General features: G+C 35.7%; 1 protein-coding gene and 1 long non-coding RNA gene across 6 annotated transcripts in view; one reads left to right on the top strand and one right to left on the bottom strand.

The window, feature by feature from the left end:
• The window catches only part of PRKD1 (protein kinase D1), a 386,482-nt gene that overhangs the window by 330,130 nt on the left and 37,571 nt on the right, over window positions 1-18,781 (top strand). For all 5 annotated transcript variants that reach the window (XM_035260258.3, XM_035260257.3, XM_009005881.5 and 2 more), the window contains 6 exons: window positions 1,047-1,170; window positions 2,761-2,838; window positions 4,673-4,952; window positions 6,385-6,437; window positions 8,477-8,549; window positions 11,126-11,232. In XM_035260258.3, coding sequence (XP_035116149.1) covers window positions 1,047-1,170; window positions 2,761-2,838; window positions 4,673-4,952; window positions 6,385-6,437; window positions 8,477-8,549; window positions 11,126-11,232 — 715 coding nt within the window. The remainder of the gene's footprint in view (window positions 1-1,046; window positions 1,171-2,760; window positions 2,839-4,672; window positions 4,953-6,384; window positions 6,438-8,476; window positions 8,550-11,125; window positions 11,233-18,781) is intronic.
• Window positions 7,655-18,781, bottom strand: part of LOC118144907 (uncharacterized) — a 246,738-nt gene continuing 235,611 nt past the window's right edge. Inside the window, exon 5 of the long non-coding RNA XR_004729801.3 lies at window positions 7,655-10,324. This is a non-coding gene — a long non-coding RNA (uncharacterized LOC118144907). The remainder of the gene's footprint in view (window positions 10,325-18,781) is intronic.

Below are 18,781 nucleotides of genomic sequence, written 5' to 3'. Positions count from 1 at the left end.
TAGCTGGCCCCTGTTACAAATATCATAGTTTGTATATACTTCATGTTCTTGATATTATTTCAGAAGTATGTGCAATTTTATTTCTGTTATCTAATTATCTATGCTTTTAGTTACTGGATGATCCCCACTTTTTATATCAGGAGTCGGCACAATATGGCCACCAAGACATATATTGGACTGCTGCCCAATTTGTAGTAAAGTTTTACTGGAACATAGCTAAACCCATTCATATTGTCTCTGGCTGCTTTTGCATTATATTGGTAAAGTTAGGTATTTTGCAAAAATTAAAATATTTATTACTTGGCCCTTTACAGAAGATGTTTCCCAGTCTCTGATTTATATTATAAAGCATATTGAAACTGCTGTGTCCATTTTACAAATGCCATGTTTATTGACAAACAGAAATTGTTCATGAGAGTAGAGCAATAAAATGATTGGTTTGTTTTCCATTTAATGGCATAATAAACATTTTTAAAGTAGTGGGAAATAATTGTCTTATGACCTGTCTTTTGAAGACATATATTTCTTTAGTACCAAAGAGTTTGCATGGTGAGAGAAGCAGGGGAACTTACATATAAATATATATATATATATATATTCATTCATGCTGTGGGGAGGGAGGTGGGGAGGGAGGGATGAAGAGGAAGAAACAGAGACTAGCAGATTCCAATTTTTATGACATTATACAGAGAAACTAAAGTTCATATTGAATAATGTAATCTATAAGTGATTGATAATGTACCTATAATATGAAATAAATGAGCACGTAAGCTTTTATGTGTGATTCTGAATAGTGTGACCTCAGAAAAATGAGGTGCTTATTACCCAGCTTTTGGATTTTTTGAGGTGTATAAATAAAGTGCCTATCACTCTTCAGAGTAACCCACTTTCAGAACCATAGTGCCCGACAATACGTTGTACTAATAATGAAGTGTGAATTTTTGTAAAGTTTCACTTTGGATTAGCTGACGTAAGATTTTATGCATGAAAATACATAAAATGTACCTGAAAATATTTTTTCTCTTACACTATTTTGACTTCTCAAGTCCATCAACAAGCAACAACATCCCACTCATGAGGGTAGTGCAATCTGTCAAACACACGAAGAGGAAAAGCAGCACAGTCATGAAAGAAGGATGGATGGTCCACTACACCAGCAAGGACACATTGGTAAGATCCTCAGGGAACAATGTTCTCTTGCCTTGGTAGCTCTAATTAGAGGAGGAAACAATGTTCTCTTGCCTTGCTAGCTTTAATTAGAGGAGTTGCCAATGCCCTGTGAGGACTGTGAGATACCTGCATTACTCAGAGTAAACCTCAGCATAGGCATGGCACAGGATTAGGTAGGGTGCATTACAGTCGCTAGGTGTCAGATGTAGTTGAGCAAGCAATGAAGTTAGGAAAAAATGTGGAAAGCAATTTAAGGCAAACAAATTCATTGACGTTGATTATCTGAAATGTCTACCTGTCATTTTATAGCATTTGTGGAAGCCACAGTATGTGCTTTCAGAATGCTCCACTGTGATTTAGAATTTTAAAAGGAACACTGCCTACTAGGCAGAGAATAAAACAGTGATAACTATCATACGATAGTTATGATAAATGTTTTCTAGATTTGCTTAGCCTTGGGGCAGAGTCTGATGTGGTCATGGAATAAGGGTCCTAAATCCTTAATTAAGTTTTCACTGAAGAACTGGCCCATTCAGGAACATTGTAAGCCTGCACCCTGAGTGTTCACATCTCCAGATTTTCCTAATAGTTGATGAATTATGTTGTGATGTATGTATGTAAGAGAGAACAACTTGATTCACATTTCAAAGTTAAATTGACATTGGCTGATTTCTGTTACTGCTTTCTCATCTCTTACCTATAGAATCACTAGATGAATAGACATCTGTACCTAATTGATCTAACTATAATTTTGACCATCTCTGTTAGAGAGAGAAGACTTACATGGTATTATAGGGCTCTATTGACTACCGCCTGGTTTTTTTAGACATGGCATAATATATTTAATATATTTCACTGCTCTAAAATCTGTTATGGACTAGAATAACAATAGAGCTTTTTGGTCTATTATAAGATAAAATACACACACACCCTAAAATCCTGAAAGATATACCTACAATGAAGAAGAACCTGATCACCAAATCGTAGTGGTCAGATCTGTGGGGAGCTGGAGAGAAGGTAGAGTTGGTTGTCTGATGCATTCCCCTGACTTTATGTTGATGTCATGGAGTCAAAATTACTATCCAACAAAATATTCTTTTCTTCTACTCTAACATTCAGAATTTCCCCATTGCCAATGGAAGAGAGAATACCTGGCAACATTAGCATGGCATTTCTTAAACGTCCTAAAATAATGACCATGTATAATAAACATGCATCTCCTAGTAAACCTTAATTTATTATAGACTATACATCCACCATTGCCCTTTAAGCAGTCAAGGAAGCTTAAAATTTTAATACATTTAGTGTTTTCTGTTACTGTGTACTTTGTGAGTTCCAGGCTCTTACTGGGTGCTAATACTTCATATTCTATATAACTCATGGCCCTCTAACATAAATGCAGATATGTATCAGACGTGATAGTCAACTTCTAGAGCCTGAAATTGAGCGTGAGTCTGCCTTTTCCAAAGCCCATACACTTTCCACCCTCAAATCTTATGTCTCCATTGGCGAAATCTATTTATTTGATCAACCGTGGATATTTTTTAAGTTTTTTTTTTTTAAAGATCTTGAATCTAACATCTGTTTCAGCGGAAACGGCACTACTGGAGGTTGGATAGCAAATGTATTACCCTCTTTCAAAATGACACAGGAAGCAGGTACTACAAGGTAAAGGGGGTCACTTTCTTTGTAGTTTTATACTTCTTATTGCTTTCTCATGGGAATGTAGAGTATAAGAAATATGAAATACATTCAACAAACATTACTTTGTTGTGCTTCCTCCAGGAACTATTGTTTTCCTTCTCTATAGTCTACAAATTTCTTGGGATTCAGGTTGTGACCTCTTGATTCAGCTGTGAATTTTACATTTCAGGGAGTGCTTCTGCTACCATGAGCTGACAGGGAGAGGGAAAGAGGAGAAGATTGAATATTTTGGCAGAAATGTGTGATTTAACTAGAAAATTAATGGTCACAGCAGATCAGCTCAAAGTAAACTCCTGATATCACTACACCTAGCATACTGCTAGGGGTGAAGAAGCATTGTATAATTTATCCATGCTTGTTAATATCAAAAACAAGCACTTTCCTCTAGAGAAAAAAATGGCAGCAATTTTTATTCTGTCCCTCTCCATTAAGTAACACAGATGTGGCATAGTATATCACCCAGTAAAACACAACTCAAAAAAAAACTTCATAGAGAAGACAGTAGATACTTGTTCCTTCAAAATGAATGTAGGCTTTGGAATAGTTGATTTGATTCTCCATGTCCATGTTACACAGCTGTCACAGAAAATGGAAACCTCACTAATTTTAAAATTAAACATTTTGTTTTAAAAGTTATTATTTTTTAGTCACTCCACATTTCCTGGAAGACAAGGTAGTGATTAATTTTTTTTAATATTAATTGCCTTAAAAATGATAAGTATTGGCTGGTGCAGTGGCTCACACCTGTAATCCCAGCACGTTGGGAGGCCAAGGCAGGCAGATCGCTTGAGGTCAGGAATTAGAGACCACCCTGGCCCACATGGTGAAACCTCGTCTCAACAAAACTACAAAAATTAGCCGGGCATGATGGCATGCACCTATAATCTCAGCTACTCAGGAGGCTGAGGCAGGAGAATCACCTGAACCCAGGAGGCAGAGTTTGTAGTGAGCCTAAATTGTACCACTACACTCTAGCCTGGGCAACAGAACAAGAATCTGTCTCAAAAGAAAAACAAAACTGGCCGGGCATGGTGGCTCACACTTGTAATCCCAGCACTTTGGGAGGCCAAGGCGGGCAGATTACAAAGTCAGAAGTTCGAGACCAGCCTGCCCAACATGGTGAAACCCTGTCTCTGCTAAAAATACAAAATTTAGCTGGGTGTGGTGGTGGGCACCTGTAATCCCAGCTACTTGGGAGGCTGAGGCAGGAGAATTGCTTGAAACTGGGGAGGCAGAGGTTGCAGTGAACCAAGATTAGGCCACTGCACTTCAGCCTCGGTGACAGAACAAGATTCCATCTCAAAAAAAAAAAAAACTATTTTAAAACCAATCCCTGTAGTTGTCTTCACTTAAACTATTCACTTAGTTATATTATTACATTAACATGTATTGAATCAAATTATATGATTCATTTCAGTGCCTTAAAGAATAGGTTACAGTTTAAAAATAGCCTTGTCTACCTAAACACATTTCAAAAGTGTTGTGATTCTACCTCACTGCTATAAAAATTATTATTTGTTTTTTAATGTTCGATTTTGGTGAAGAGTCAAAATCATTATTTCTAACCATACTTACTTTTGCTACATGAACATAGCAAAAAAAAATCACATTTTCTAGAAAAAGGAAATGATAAGGTTTCCCATAGTAAATGTATTTTTTAATTTTGCTTAGCAATATTCTGTGTTTTATAGTATAAAACTATATATAAATGATGGCTATTCATGTTCCTGGCATGAATTTTCTTTGAAAGTTGACATACTTTTGATAAACTACATTTAGCACTTTCTTTCTTTCACAGGAAATTCCTTTATCCGAAATTTTATCTCTGGAACCAGTAAAAACTTCAGCTTTAATTCCTAATGGGGCCAATCCTCATTGTTTTGAAATCACCACAGCAAATGTAGTATATTATGTGGGAGAAAATGTGGTCAATCCTTCCAGTCCACCACCAAATAACAGTGTCCTCACCAGTGGTGTTGGTGCAGATGTGGCCAGGATGTGGGAGATAGCCATCCAGCATGCCCTCATGCCTGTCATTCCCAAGGGTTCGTCCGTGGGTACAGGAACCAACTTGCACAGTGAGTCTGTCACAGTTTTCTAAATAGCCCAAAGCTCATCATCTGTTTACCCCTTGCTTAGTAAACATGTACCCTGCCCTTCCAAAGAACAGAATGATGAAAGATCCCCTGGGGATGACTTAGTTTATTGGAGAATGTAGGGTCTCTAAACAAAAGCTGCTGCACAAACTAAGATGTTTAGTTTGTTAAATTAACCTATTTTATTGTAGCTATTTTATATTAAAATTTAACAAATTTGGGTAAACACTATATGTTAGGCAATTACAGAACTCTAGAGATATTGATTGTAAAAGAAGTAATCTGTCCAGGCTCAGCGACTCACACCTCTAACCCCAGCACTTTGGGAGGCTGAGGTAGACGGATGACTTGAGCCCAGGAGTTTGAGTCCAGCATGGGCAACATGGTAAAACCCAGTCTCTGCAAAAAATACAGAAATTAGCCAGGCATGTTGGCATGTAATCTCAGCTACTCTGGGGGCTAAGGCAGGAGAATTGCTTGAGCCCGGGAAGCATAGGTTGCAGTGAGCTGAGATCAAGCCACTGCACTCCAGCCTGGGTGAGAGACACCCTGCCCTCAAAAAAATAAGACGAAGAAGAAGTAATCTAGTCAGCTTTAGCTTGACATGAAATGCAAGTCTTGTTATTTGCAAATCTGCATTAATAAATTTCCCTAAAAACATCTCACCTAGTATTTTGTGAAGGATATTTGATTTGCAGAGTACATGGTAATTGGTAATTCTTGATCATTTTATCCCAGGAAGAAATCTCTATTCATTAATAGAATGCGATACATTTGCTAAAATGCAACCTAGATCCAGTATTGAGGATGAATTTTAAAGAAGAAATTTTAGAGGAGTATTTGTATAAAAAAGTGGTTTTTAAATTTCATAATGGTTACTCATAATGAAACCTATGAATTAACTTGTTTTTTTACATTACAGTGTTATCTGTTGATCTGTCACAATTTTTTAATTTATTTCTACAATCAAAATACATATTAATAGAATATATTTGCCTATTTTGGTGCTAAGCACTTTACATGAGATATCTATTTTAATGCTTACTTCAGTTCCAACAGGTAGACTTTAATGATTTGTCTGTTTTACAACTGAGGAAATCAGTATCTCTCCAGCAAGATTAAGCTGTCTAAGTTTGTACCAAAGCTGTGAGGTAGCAAAGCCAGTATTTGAATCCACGTCCTTCTGACTCCCAACTCTAAACTGACAAAATGTTATTTTTCAAAACCAAGTAGGGTGAACATGTAATTTTCAAAGGAAATAAATATTCTAATGACATTTTCTTAGAAAAACCTAATTGCTAGGATTTATTTAAAATCACTTTTGCAGGATGAGTTGTAAACATATATTTACTTGTTTTGCTATTACATCTCTTACTGACTTTTTGTGTGCATGTTGTTTAACATGCATTTGCAGGAGATATAGCTGTGAGTATTTCGGTATCAAATTGCCAGATTCAAGAAAATGTGGTAAGTATGTACCTACTAATATAAAAGTTGTTAATGTTTTGGTAATTTTTGGAAAGCGATATAGAATTTAGGTTTTTTTCTGTAAGATTTTAGAAGTGTTAAATTATATAGATTTGTTTAGTAATTTTTCTATAATCGATTCTGTAATATAGAACCAAATATCTGTTTATCTCAATTATGCAACTAAAATTTGGTGCCTAAATTCTCACATATTTGCTTGGTACTGGAATTGTAATGGTTGATATTACACAGTAAATAAATACACAAGCAAAATAAGATACATTTCTCAATTTGCATGAGTAGCTTAAAAATGCCATTGTTCTCATTCCTTATTGATACCTAGAAGTGCTATAATATGACAAGGAGTTGAAAATGCTCTTATAGTCACTTGTACACATCAAGACTTTAAGAAAGTTGCATAAATCAAATCTTGTGGGTTCTCATTTTAGCACCCTAGTCACCTGTGCCACGTAACTCCGTCATTGCAGCTCGGTTTTTGAAAATTGTAGATAAGACATGTTATGAAATAGTTTACAGTCTTTCTTATGTTTGCTTTGTTATGTTTTATTCCTCTGTAAGTAACCAAAAAGTAATAAGTCCTTTCCTACCTCCTCCTATGACCCAGAGCATTTTCTCTATTTTGCCTGCTGTACCTATGGCCAAAAGAATGCAGTTTACAGCTTACACTTCCTAAAGATTTGTTTAAAAATATTATCTTCATGAAACTCTATTAATCCTTACTATGTCTTTGAAGCCTACAGTAAAGTGGCATAAAGTAAACACATAGCCAAATATGAATTAGAGAGAACTAGGTAAACGTCATAGTGAAGGTTAATCATGAGATCGATTCCTAAAGAAGTTTCTTTTCTGAAGGTTCCTGTTTCCCTTGCTTAGCCAGAGACATTTTAGGAAATACAAGTTGCTCTATACACCTCTTGGGAAATGCCTGATAGCTGTGGAGTTATTCCACCCTATTCAGCCACTGTTGTCCACTGAAATTTCTGGACCAGCCATTGAGTTATCAGAAAGCCTAAAGAACACTTCTCTTATCAGATGAAATAGCTTGAACTCAGAATAATAGAATAGTGTTAATATTACTTGTTTTGTCCCTAGACAGCCACAAACTCATCCTGAGGGTACTTTGGAGGAATCACAGGATGGAGACAACTTGTAGTTATTTTCTATGGGGAAGGACAAAGGAAAAGGATAAGGGTTTATAGGATACGGAGAGGGTAGGATTTGATGTTAAAAGACTTAAAAAAATAAAGTCAAAGTATATAAATAGAAGACAGGTGGAAAATCTGATGGGATGTAATGGGAATATATAAAGGAAAAAAGTATTACCTTGTGATTTAATTGTCTGATGAAATCACAGACTGTAAAGCATAGATTAAAAAGATGCTTTATTCAGCAGTTATTATTTCAAAGAGAAAGAATTAGACTTTTGGAATTTGTTACCTCCTGAAGTGATAAAATTGGACAAGTTTAGCTACTTCACACATGAGAATTTCATATGGGTTGCCATCCTTCTGCAGCATCTCTAGCTCACTCATGGTGATTCAGCCTCCTCTTCCGACACTTCATCTGCATGTGGGTGACTAATAAGGGAGCAACCTTTCCAGTCTAGCCATACAGGGAGAAATGGTTGGAAGCAGGATTCACACAGACATGTGATTAGGAACCATGATTATTTAATGAAATTTCCCAATAGCCATCTCAACAGGCAAATATCTTTTTTGATACTTACAGTAAATCACATTGTATGGTTTTTAGTCATATTTCATTCTAATGAAACATATGTGCTAGAGTGTTAGGAAACCTCTGCCACTTAGGATCAGAACTGTTTTCAAAACATTACATTATTACATAAATTAAAGAGTATGCTTTGAATATTACAGTCATTTCAAATTTCATCTAGCATCTATAATTTATTTTTAAAATACTTAATATTTATGATATATTAATACAGTTATATAATTTTTTAGGACTAATGTTTTGTTCTGCTTCATGTTTGTTTCTCATTGAACTTGTACCTCTAGGACATCAGCACGGTATATCAGATTTTTCCTGATGAAGTACTGGGTTCTGGACAATTTGGAATTGTTTATGGAGGTAGGTTATCTCTCTAAGTATTTTTGTGAACTTAAAATTTTTACTAGTTTTATTTAGAAAAGCAATATTTCCAGGAAAAACATAAAAGAGAAGACCTATGTGTGTATATGATATATGTCTGTGTGAGTATCTTTCTTGTTCTGCCTTTTAAAAAAATTGAGATAGTTACTATCTGGAAAATTGGTGTATTTCTGTCTTGAAAGAGGAAGTTTTGTACTCCTGAAAAATCTTCTTTCACTTTAACATAGGTAAACTCTACACATAGTATGAAGTAGTTTGGTTTATCAGACAAAATGTTGAGAAAACAAGGAAGTTGTGATTTGTAAACAAATTAATTCCATTTTCTTTTGGCAGACTTAATCAGACCTTTATGGAAGTTTATTCATGTTAGTAGATAAAACTAAATTTAGCTTTCTAATGTCTTTAACAATAGGTTTGTTTCATTAAGGTTCGATTTGTTTTTTTAATTTCTGAGGTAAAATATCAAGTTTTTACCTAATTTTTTATTATCAAGCTCTTTGGTAAGTTTATTATTCTAAATTCTGCTGTTTTGGATTACAGTCAGTTAAAGGGCATTTTTCAAGTCTTTAAAAACATTTAATATTAATGCTTTACCTACCCCATAAAATGACCTCTTAACTTTCAGTTCTTAATATTATCATTAACAAATTATTTCTTATGGTGAGGTTGGGTGCTCTGAAATAATGACAGTGTCCCATTCAATTTATTTATCACCATATGATATTGTAATTTTTAATTTAAAAACTAATTAAGTTCTGCTCTGTTTTACAAAGTAACATTGAGCCTTATAAAATGCTCCAGTGATTTTTTTGATGAGAAACCTATCATGACCCACTAACCATTGTACTGTTTGTTAATGCATAACTGTATAATAGAAGGGAACAAATGTTCGATTATTGCTCTGTGGTATAATAGTTGCATGCAAAAAATTATGGTAGATAGATCATCATAAATATACATAACTGCATATCATGTAGGGGTGAGACGGGTGACAAATGAGAGTAGAGAGACCAGCAGATGCCAGATAATTTGGAACATTCAACACTGAAGACCAGGAATAGGAGGAGGCCTCCACATGTAAGACTGAAACATTAAGACTAGACACAAATGGGGTAAACTGGATGAGAAGAGTCTCAGAAGAGAGGCCAAGTATTGCAGTGACAAAGCAGTAGAGAAGAAGTCATGGCCTTGACAAGAGTACTTGCAGGAAAATGGCTGAGTTGAAATAGAGACTGACTGCAGTGAATCAGAGAGTAAAAGATGATGTTAAGGAAGTACAGACTCTGAACACAAGGCGATTTGAAAGTGAAGGGAAGCAGCCTGGAAAGAGAAGAAATAGTGAGAGTGGGACATAGGGTGGGTGAACACTAGATTTACAAGTGGTAGAAGACTGGAATTTCAAGTTAGTTTGTATGTAGCCAAAAAGTTTGAGTAATTAGATCCATTTTCCATTTCTATTTTCTGATTCATTTTCATTTCTTATTTTCAGATTCAATTAACACTACTATATTTTGTACCTACCACAATATAGTAGTGTAGAAGTTAATAACTTGGGGGTGCCCCATAGAATTGCGGAAAAGTTTGTTGTAGTAGATAAATGAGTTGTCATGTACATAAAGGGCTTGTTATATGGTGATGATGATGATGATGATGATGATAATGCCTAACAGTTTTTGAGTGTGCATAGTTACCAGGCTACTTTGTATACTTTACATGCCTTCTTTCATCCAATCTTCTCATTGTAGATGAGGAACCTAGAATTCAGAAAGAGTGAGTGATTGGCTCAAGAAAACACAGCTAATAAGTGACACAGCCAGGACTTTAATTCTTTGCCCTATAACTTGCACTATCTTATAAGGACTTTAAAATTATACTTTCTAGGCCAGGTGGGTGGCTCACGCCTGTAATCCTAGCACTTGGGAGGCCAAGGCAGGTGAATCACCTGAAGTCAGAAGTTCAAGACCAGCCTGGCCAACATGGTGAAACCCCATCTCTACAAAAGTACAAAATTTAGCCGAGCGTGATGGGAAGTACTTGTAATCCTAGCTAGTCGGGAGGCTGAGGCAGGAGAACCACTTAAACCTGGAAGGCAGAAATTACAGTGAGCTGAGATCACACCGCTGCACTCCAGCCTGGGAGACACAATGAGACCCTGTTGTAAAAAAAAATATATATATATATACTTTCTAAAGGAAAGTTAATTTTCTAGTGATACAATATTTTCTATATTAAATAGCTCAATATTCTGTTTCTAAAGCATATATTTTTATGGAAAAAATACCAGACTGTTGATACATATAGGTTTCAGTGCCCCAATTCTTTCATGTTCTAAATTATGTTTAATTTTAAAGCATATATTTGATTTAGAATAATGAAATCTTTATATATATATATATATATATATATATATATATATATGTCAGTGCTCTTTAGAAATGTTAATTTATTCAGTGAAATATGTTTATCATTTCTTTAAATGTCCTTGCAAATTTTAGTGTTCTTTAATATAGATGATATTTAATAACATACTTATGTTTCCCTTTTTCATTTTAAAGGAAAACATCGTAAAACAGGAAGAGATGTAGCTATTAAAATCATTGACAAATTAAGATTTCCAACAAAACAAGAGAGCCAGCTTCGTAATGAGGTGGCAATTCTACAGGTACTTCTTTGGTTCTCATTTTGGGGGGAGGGCATAAAAATCCCTCATCCTTTACTTCTGCAAAACAAAGAAAATTTTTCTCAAAACCTGTGGCATAAATATTTGGAACACTTTAAAATAATTGAAATGGCAGATCAAGTATCAGAACTACTGCCTGAATAGTATCTCTCCTGAGTCTAGACAGCAGTTGTTCTTTTTTATGTATTTAATTCTAGGTTTTAATATATAATTAATATTCATTAAATGGGTAATGTTTCAGCATTTGCTCATAGTGGACATGCTGAGACCACTTTATTTTACATTACAAATGACCTTTATAAACATGTCTTCTTTATGCTGTGATAATTATATGAATTGGGTTTGTAACTGTCAGCATATCAGTTACGGGAGTAAGATATGTCTGAGAAGCAAATCATCTTGATTTTATTAATGTCCTCTTTGTCTCTCACTGTAAGCCTTTCATTTGACATCAAGCATGTCATTTAACTTCTCTCATTAATAACAGTCCCTTTTTCAAACCAGAATTTGATAATAAAATGTATTATGTGATAAAGACATAATTTTTGTAACCATTAAAAATATTTTTGCAGACCAAAGGGAAATAGAGCAGTTGTTTGCTAAATGCAGTCATCATGGCTATCTAGTGTACTCAATTGTGATTATTGATTAATGCCTATTTATCAATGGCATTTGATATGGACTCACTATGTTCTTGGCTTACATGGGGAAGAAAAGAATCATAGATGTGAACATACCAATTAATGGATTAATGGCTTAGTGTTTGCTAATGAGTTACAAGCAACTGCCATGATTTTTTACTCTCATGCAAGCACGTCATAATTTCTAATTCCCAATTTTAATGGACAGTTTTCTTTAGCAAAACAAAACATTGCATTTCTTCATCTGTAGTTTCATTTAACTGCCATTTATTGAGTTTCATAAGATAAAAAGTTGAAAAGATATGATTTCTGCCCTAAAGGAGCTCATGTATACAGCTGCTGTACATAGAAAAATAACATGGACTTTTCTGGGACTTAGAATTTCTAAAGATGATGTTTCTGTGCCTTTAGACAACTAGTGTAATACAGAGGACTTGCTATGTTCTGTGCTTACATGGGGAAGAAAAGAAACATAGATGTGAACATACCAATTAATAGATTAATGGCTTAGTGTCTGCTAATGAGTTACAACAACCGGCAATATTGAGCTGCAGATGACATCTGAAACTCTAGTAAATGACATCTTCCCTAACCTGGCCCTTGCACTTCCAATCTCCACCTCACTGTGGTTTCCTGAAGGAAGATACTTTTGCAGGGAAGAAATCTCCAGAGTTAGCATGTGTATAGGAGATGTTTATTCTTCTTTACAAGACAGGAGAAGAGATCTACATGGTTAACATGGTTATATCTTTCTATATTTTACTGCAATTGCAGAAAACTGACTAAATGTTGGAGTTCTAAGTTTCTGTGTCTAGGCATTTTAATTGGCTTTCCCCAGATCTGTCAACACAGTATCAGCTACTGATTCGAGAGGTAGAGAAATAAAATACAGCCGGGCATGGTGGCTCATGCCTGTAACCTCAGTAGTTTGGGAGGCTGAGGTGGGCAGATCACCTGAGGTCAAGAGTTTGAGACCAGCCTGACCAACATGGTAAAACTCCATCTCTACTAAAAATACAAAAATTAGCCAGGTGTGGTGCCAGGAACCTGTAATCCCAGCTACTTGGGAAGCTGAGGCAGGTGAATGTGCAAGGTGGGAATTGCAGTGAGCCATGATTGTGCCATTGCACTCTAGGCTGGGTAACAGAATGAGACTCTGTTTTGCAAAAGAAAAAAAAGGAAAAGAAAATATAGCTGAGTATAAACTACGTTCCAATTCCTCTTTTAAGAGGGCCCCAGTCCCTGGGCCATGGACCTGTACCTGTATGTGGCCTGTTAGGAACTAGGCTGCACAACAGGAGGTGTGCAGTGGGCAAGACAGCATGACTGCCTGAGTTCTGCCTCCTGTCAGATCAGCAGTGGCTTTAGATTCTCATAGGAGTGTGAACTTTATTGTGAACTGTGCAAGACAGAGATCTGGTTGCGTACTCCTTATGAGAATTTAATGCCCACCCCCATGCTCTCTTGGAAAAATTGTCTTCCACTAAACCCATTCCTGTTGCCAAAAAGGTTGGGGACCGTGGTTCTAAAATATTAAATGCAGACAACAGCTCAGATGCAGTAAATATACATTTGGAAAAGCTTCATTATAATAAGGTTTTCTAAAGAGTTTGGTTAGGTTGAAAGTCCAGTTCTGCTCCTGGAGCACATGAAAAAGTCAAACATCACTGATAGCCTGAAATCTCAAAAGTCTCCATTACTTATACTCAGCCCCACTAACCCTACAAACTAGTGTTTGTTGAGTACATATCATGAGCCAAGGAGTGTTGTAGGTCCAGTAGATACAGCATGGACAAAAGTACACTGGTTTTTGCTGTCATGGGTCTTTAAATTATATCACTCAGCTATATTCAGTTATGCTCAGTTGAATATTTGCAACGTATTTATGTATTGGACTTTCAATCACATAACCTGTATAATGGGTCAATTCTAGACTTGGTTTAATTATATACAGATACTAGGTTCAGTAGTTCATACTTTCTTATAAAACTGCCAATTACTTTAAAATAAGTTCATCAAGAATAGAAAATTAATCATGTCTCCCAAGTGAAAATAAACAAACCAAAAGAAAAGAAAAGAAAGAAGGAAAACCATTTTGAACTCCTTTAACCATTGTCAGAATGATAGTTATTCAGTATAGAAAGATGGTGATGTTCAAGCTTGCCTACTTTGAATCCTTGCTCAATTATCACTCTCTACAGATACATGAGCACTACTCTAACTCCCTGTTTAAAATTGCAGTCCAAACCCCCTTCTCCATACTTCTCTCACCCTGATCTGTTTTCTTCTCTGTAGCACTTATAACTTTCTATCCTGCTATGTAACTGTGTTATTATATCTCTTGCAAGTTCTTCACACTACTCCCAACCCTGGCCCTACCACTGGAATACACACTTCAGGAGGACAGTTATCAGTGATTTGTTTACTAATGTATCTCCACCTCCAGAAATCATTCTTGGTGTAGATTAGCTGCTTAATAAATTTTTTTGCATTAATTAATTAAAGTTGTACAGAAACACTATCATCATATAAGGTGACATCCATAGTATCCAACCAAGTAGCAAAAGGCTGGTTAGTTAGTTAAAAACGATTATGTGTGTTTGCTCTGCAGAAACCCTCATTGTGTCATTTTATATTTATTATTAAAGGAAGAGCTCACCATCTTGAACCTGAAGAGACAAAATAGTAATGAGGATGGGAGTGGAGGTTGGCATTCCAAGTCGCTAACATTCATATGTTCAAAAAAAGTACCATGATTGAAGTCAATTGAATGAAGAGGAGGATTTTCTTTTTATTTCTTGAGAAATAAAACTCTGTTTCTCTGCATGTAAAAGTAATATACAGAAGCACTTGGTATCTTCTATGCTGTGGTCCTCTAGCTTATGGAAGCTGGTGCCATAGTAGAGCCTTACAAGTTTTGCCCTCCCCCTTCCTCCTTCTCATTCTCCAGAGGACATCATGTGGGTAGAAATGCTGATGGGACAAAATCCTTCTCATTCAACAATGCTAGGTCTTCAGATCAAATTTTGATTTATTTCTGTTTTTGTGAAAAAGCACCTGAGTTTATAGAAGACTTCAAAGTTGTATAAATAGGGAATGTGAGAAAAGGTAGAGCTCTCCCTTTTTTCCCCCCATTTCATTTTCTGTATATAACTTAGGCAAAGGCTTTCTAAGATCTGATTTAATTATTAGAAAACTAAGCTCTTTAGATACTTTTGAGCAATTGAAGATAAAGCAAGTCTAAGTCTTATGGCATATCATTTGTATCTCATACCATTTCATAATATTTCATTATTATTATGTTTCAGAATACTGTTAATTAATGTAGCTATTGGCCAGGCACACTGGCTCACTCCTGTAATCCTAGCTCTTTGTTTGGAGGAGGCAGGTGGATCACCTGAGGTCAGGAGTTCGAGGATAGCCTGGCCAACATGGTGAAACCCCATCTCTACTAAAAATGCAAAAATTAGCACACCTGTAGTCCCAGCTACTCAGGAGGCTGAGACAGGAGAATCACTTGAACCCTCAGGGAGGCAGAGGTTGCAGTGAGACAAGATTGTGCCATTGCACTCCAGCCTGGATGACAGAGTGAGACTCCTCTAAAATAAATAATGTAGATAATAAACTTATTTCATAATTCCCATCATCCCATTTATATTATTTTTGAATTTTCTGTTTATTTATGTCAAGATAAAAATAAAAGGATGTAGCAGCGAGCTATTATCATACCACTGTACTCCAGCTTGGGCAACAGAGTGGGACCCTGCCTCTGGAAAAAAAACAGAAATGATACAACAAAATGTAGTCTTGATTTGTCTAGGCTGCCTCTCATAGCTATAGTCCAATCTCTCTCACACTTCAAATTTGTGCTCTACTCCTCTTTGCCTTTTTTGTTTATAAATTCCCCTCTTGTCTTTGATTTCTATACCTTTCTTAAAGAAAATACATGGCAATACATGCCTTTTTTTTTTTTTGCCATACCTGTGATTTCTAAGGCTCACTTGTTCCTTTTCAAATATTTCTCCTTATTTCATCCCTATACTTACCGAATCCAATTTTTCCTTCCTTGCTAGTTCTCTATCTTCCTATACGTCTCCCTCCATTTATCTAAAGGATTCACATACATTTGAAGCTCATTCCCCAGAGTGAGGCCATCCATTTTGAGAGAGTCACCTGTCATCTCTTAGGCCATTCCTTAATATAGCTTTTGAAGTCCAGTCATCCACAGGCACCTCAGTCTCACACAGCTGTGCTGCCCCCATCTCAAACTAGTTAGCCGAAAGCCAAACACGTAACCTTAATGTTTTTCCCCACAAGATATTCTCTCGCTTTGTGTATTTTGCTATCATTCTTTCAACTTCTTAGGCAAGAACTCTTCCTTCAGTTAATGAAAGTATTAAGTCATTCGGCGTTATTTGTGAAGCATTTCATTCCTTTTTACAAAGTGATTTGCTGGACCTTTGGCCATATGAACATGAATAAAACACTTTACAATGTTTATCATCTATTTGGGCTGTCAGATACAAGGAGTTAGAAGTCAGAAGACCTGTGGAAGCCCAGTGGAAGAAGTCATGCATTACCACATTTCCAGGGCGTTGGAATCAGGGAGAGCTTTGAAGAGAAGCATAGCATTGGTGAAACCTGGAAAGATTCATAAGCTTTTCATATCCAGAGAAACAATTGGAAAGGGCCATTAGGTCAAGCAACCACCTGAACAACATAAATAGTTTTTGAAAAATGAGCAGAAAAGTTTGGATTACTTTAGAAGAGTGATCCTCAACGTTTTTCTTCATGTGCTCTCAAAAAGAATTCTGAAAACTTTTTACCTCCTTGTGTATTTTTAAGTTAATATTTAGAACTATTTGTCAAAAATTGTTTTAATTTTCTAGTGTATGAAAAATGTTGGTAGTTGATAATAAAGCTGTCATATCACACCTTTAAATGTATCCATTAGAATCTAAATATTACAGACATTTGATACCCTTTATCAACTATTTTTTTAAAAACATGAATAGGCTTTTCTTTAACAACAGTACATTTTGCAACATGCCTTGCTTTCCTTGAACCTGTTCCATTTTCCCCATTGAATTGTGTTTTTATATTTTAAAGTCTTTTCTTGCTCTACTTCCATAATTCTTTGCAATAAAAATATGTGTATATCAGCCAAGTGCAGTGGCTTGGACCTATAATCCTAGCCCTTTGGCAAACTGAGACGGGTGGATTGCCTGAGTTCAGGAGTTCCAGACCAGCCTGGGCAACATGGCTAAAACCTGCCTCTACTAAAAATTAGCTGGGCATGGTGGTGCATGTATGTAGTCCCAGCTACTCAGGATGCTGACACAGGAGAACCTTGGAGGCAGAGGCTGCAGTGAGCCGAGATCACTGCACTCCAGCCTGGGTGACAGAGTGAGACTCTGTCTCAAAAAAAAAAAGTGTATATTTTTAAATTTCTTGACAGCAACATTTTAAATGTTTCAAATATTTTCCTGGATTAATTTATTATAACTATTGTTATTACTTATATAACTATATTAGATATTATTCAATAAGAAATATTCTGTAAATCTTTATGCTTGTATAACATAAAAATTGAAATGTTACTGGAAACCCATTAATTAGTGAAATTGATTTTTAAATTTAGTTTATAAATTGGTGATTGAATATTACTTATTACTCAAATGAGACAGGGTTCAGAAATAATTTTACTCCTTTTTTAAAAAGGCAGGAGCTGACTTATAAGCAAAAAAAATAACCTCAGTCATTTATATTTCTCTTCAGAGGTTTATTTTAATCCTCCCTCTGTTTATAAATCCATTAAATCCTTCTTTATTGTTGAGAGCATGAATTAGAAACTACGTTGCAAAAGAATTGATTTTCAATTCATTAGGGTCATTCACTTCATACCAACACGGTATTTCAAATTTTTCCATTATTGTTCTCCCCATAAAAGAAAGTATTTTTCTCCCATGGCAAAGCACCCTAGTGATATTTGGAATATATGGCATGCATCCCTTCCTTCTAGAAAGTAGGAGAAAAATCATCATGAAAGCAAACTTGGGGATGGAAAATTTTCAGACCACAGGATATTCTTAGACAAATCTGCATTAGAAGAGTTTGTGTGGACTGTTGGGATTCATTCACACATGTATTCATTCAAACGATAATTGTTGAATGCCCAGCATGTTTCACATCATAGGAATACAAATGTAAACAAAATAGATTTTCATAAAACCATCTCTGTGCTCACATATCTCTTAAAACATCTTTTTGCTCTCCAAAACTATGCCTTCCTTAGTTTGGAGACTGCTTTAGTGGGACAAAGCCTGCAATAAGACCAGGAAATGGGCTTAGTTTGAGTTCATGGAGAACCTTTGATATGTTACCAAGTCAGCTGGATTTTATTATGTCTCGACAATGAGAAATTATTGAGAAGTTTTCAAAAAGAAATTGTTATGATCAGATCAGCATTTGGGGATTACATATTACAGAGAAGAACGTTTAAAGGCGAGAAAAATTTTTAAGTGGGGTGGGGCTGAACATGCCTTAGCATAATGTCTGGCCCCTGAAAGGCACTCAGTAAATATTTGTTGAAAGAAATATGTAGCCACAAAAAGGAACCAGGGGATACAGATTTGCAGGGTGTACCAGTAAAAGAATAAAGCATTTCTTACCATCATTCTTTTGTGTCTTAAAAAACACGGTAACTTGTCATGATGAAGCAAGATTAAATATATATCATCTGGATGATCAGGAGTAAGTAGAGAAGAAAAAATTATGGTAGAAAAGCAGAGAATAATATTGCTAAGTGTGGGTGGGAAAATGACATTTTTTGGAAACTGCAGACCTCTTTTTAAATCATGAAGAAATCAATTATTTCTCTAGAGAAAAAT

This window comes from Callithrix jacchus, chromosome 8, assembly GCF_049354715.1.
Source record: "Callithrix jacchus isolate 240 chromosome 8, calJac240_pri, whole genome shotgun sequence".
NCBI lineage: Eukaryota > Metazoa > Chordata > Mammalia > Primates > Cebidae > Callithrix > Callithrix jacchus.
The sequence above is the reverse complement of the archived record's forward strand: the minus strand, read 5'-3'. Positions and strand labels throughout refer to the sequence as shown.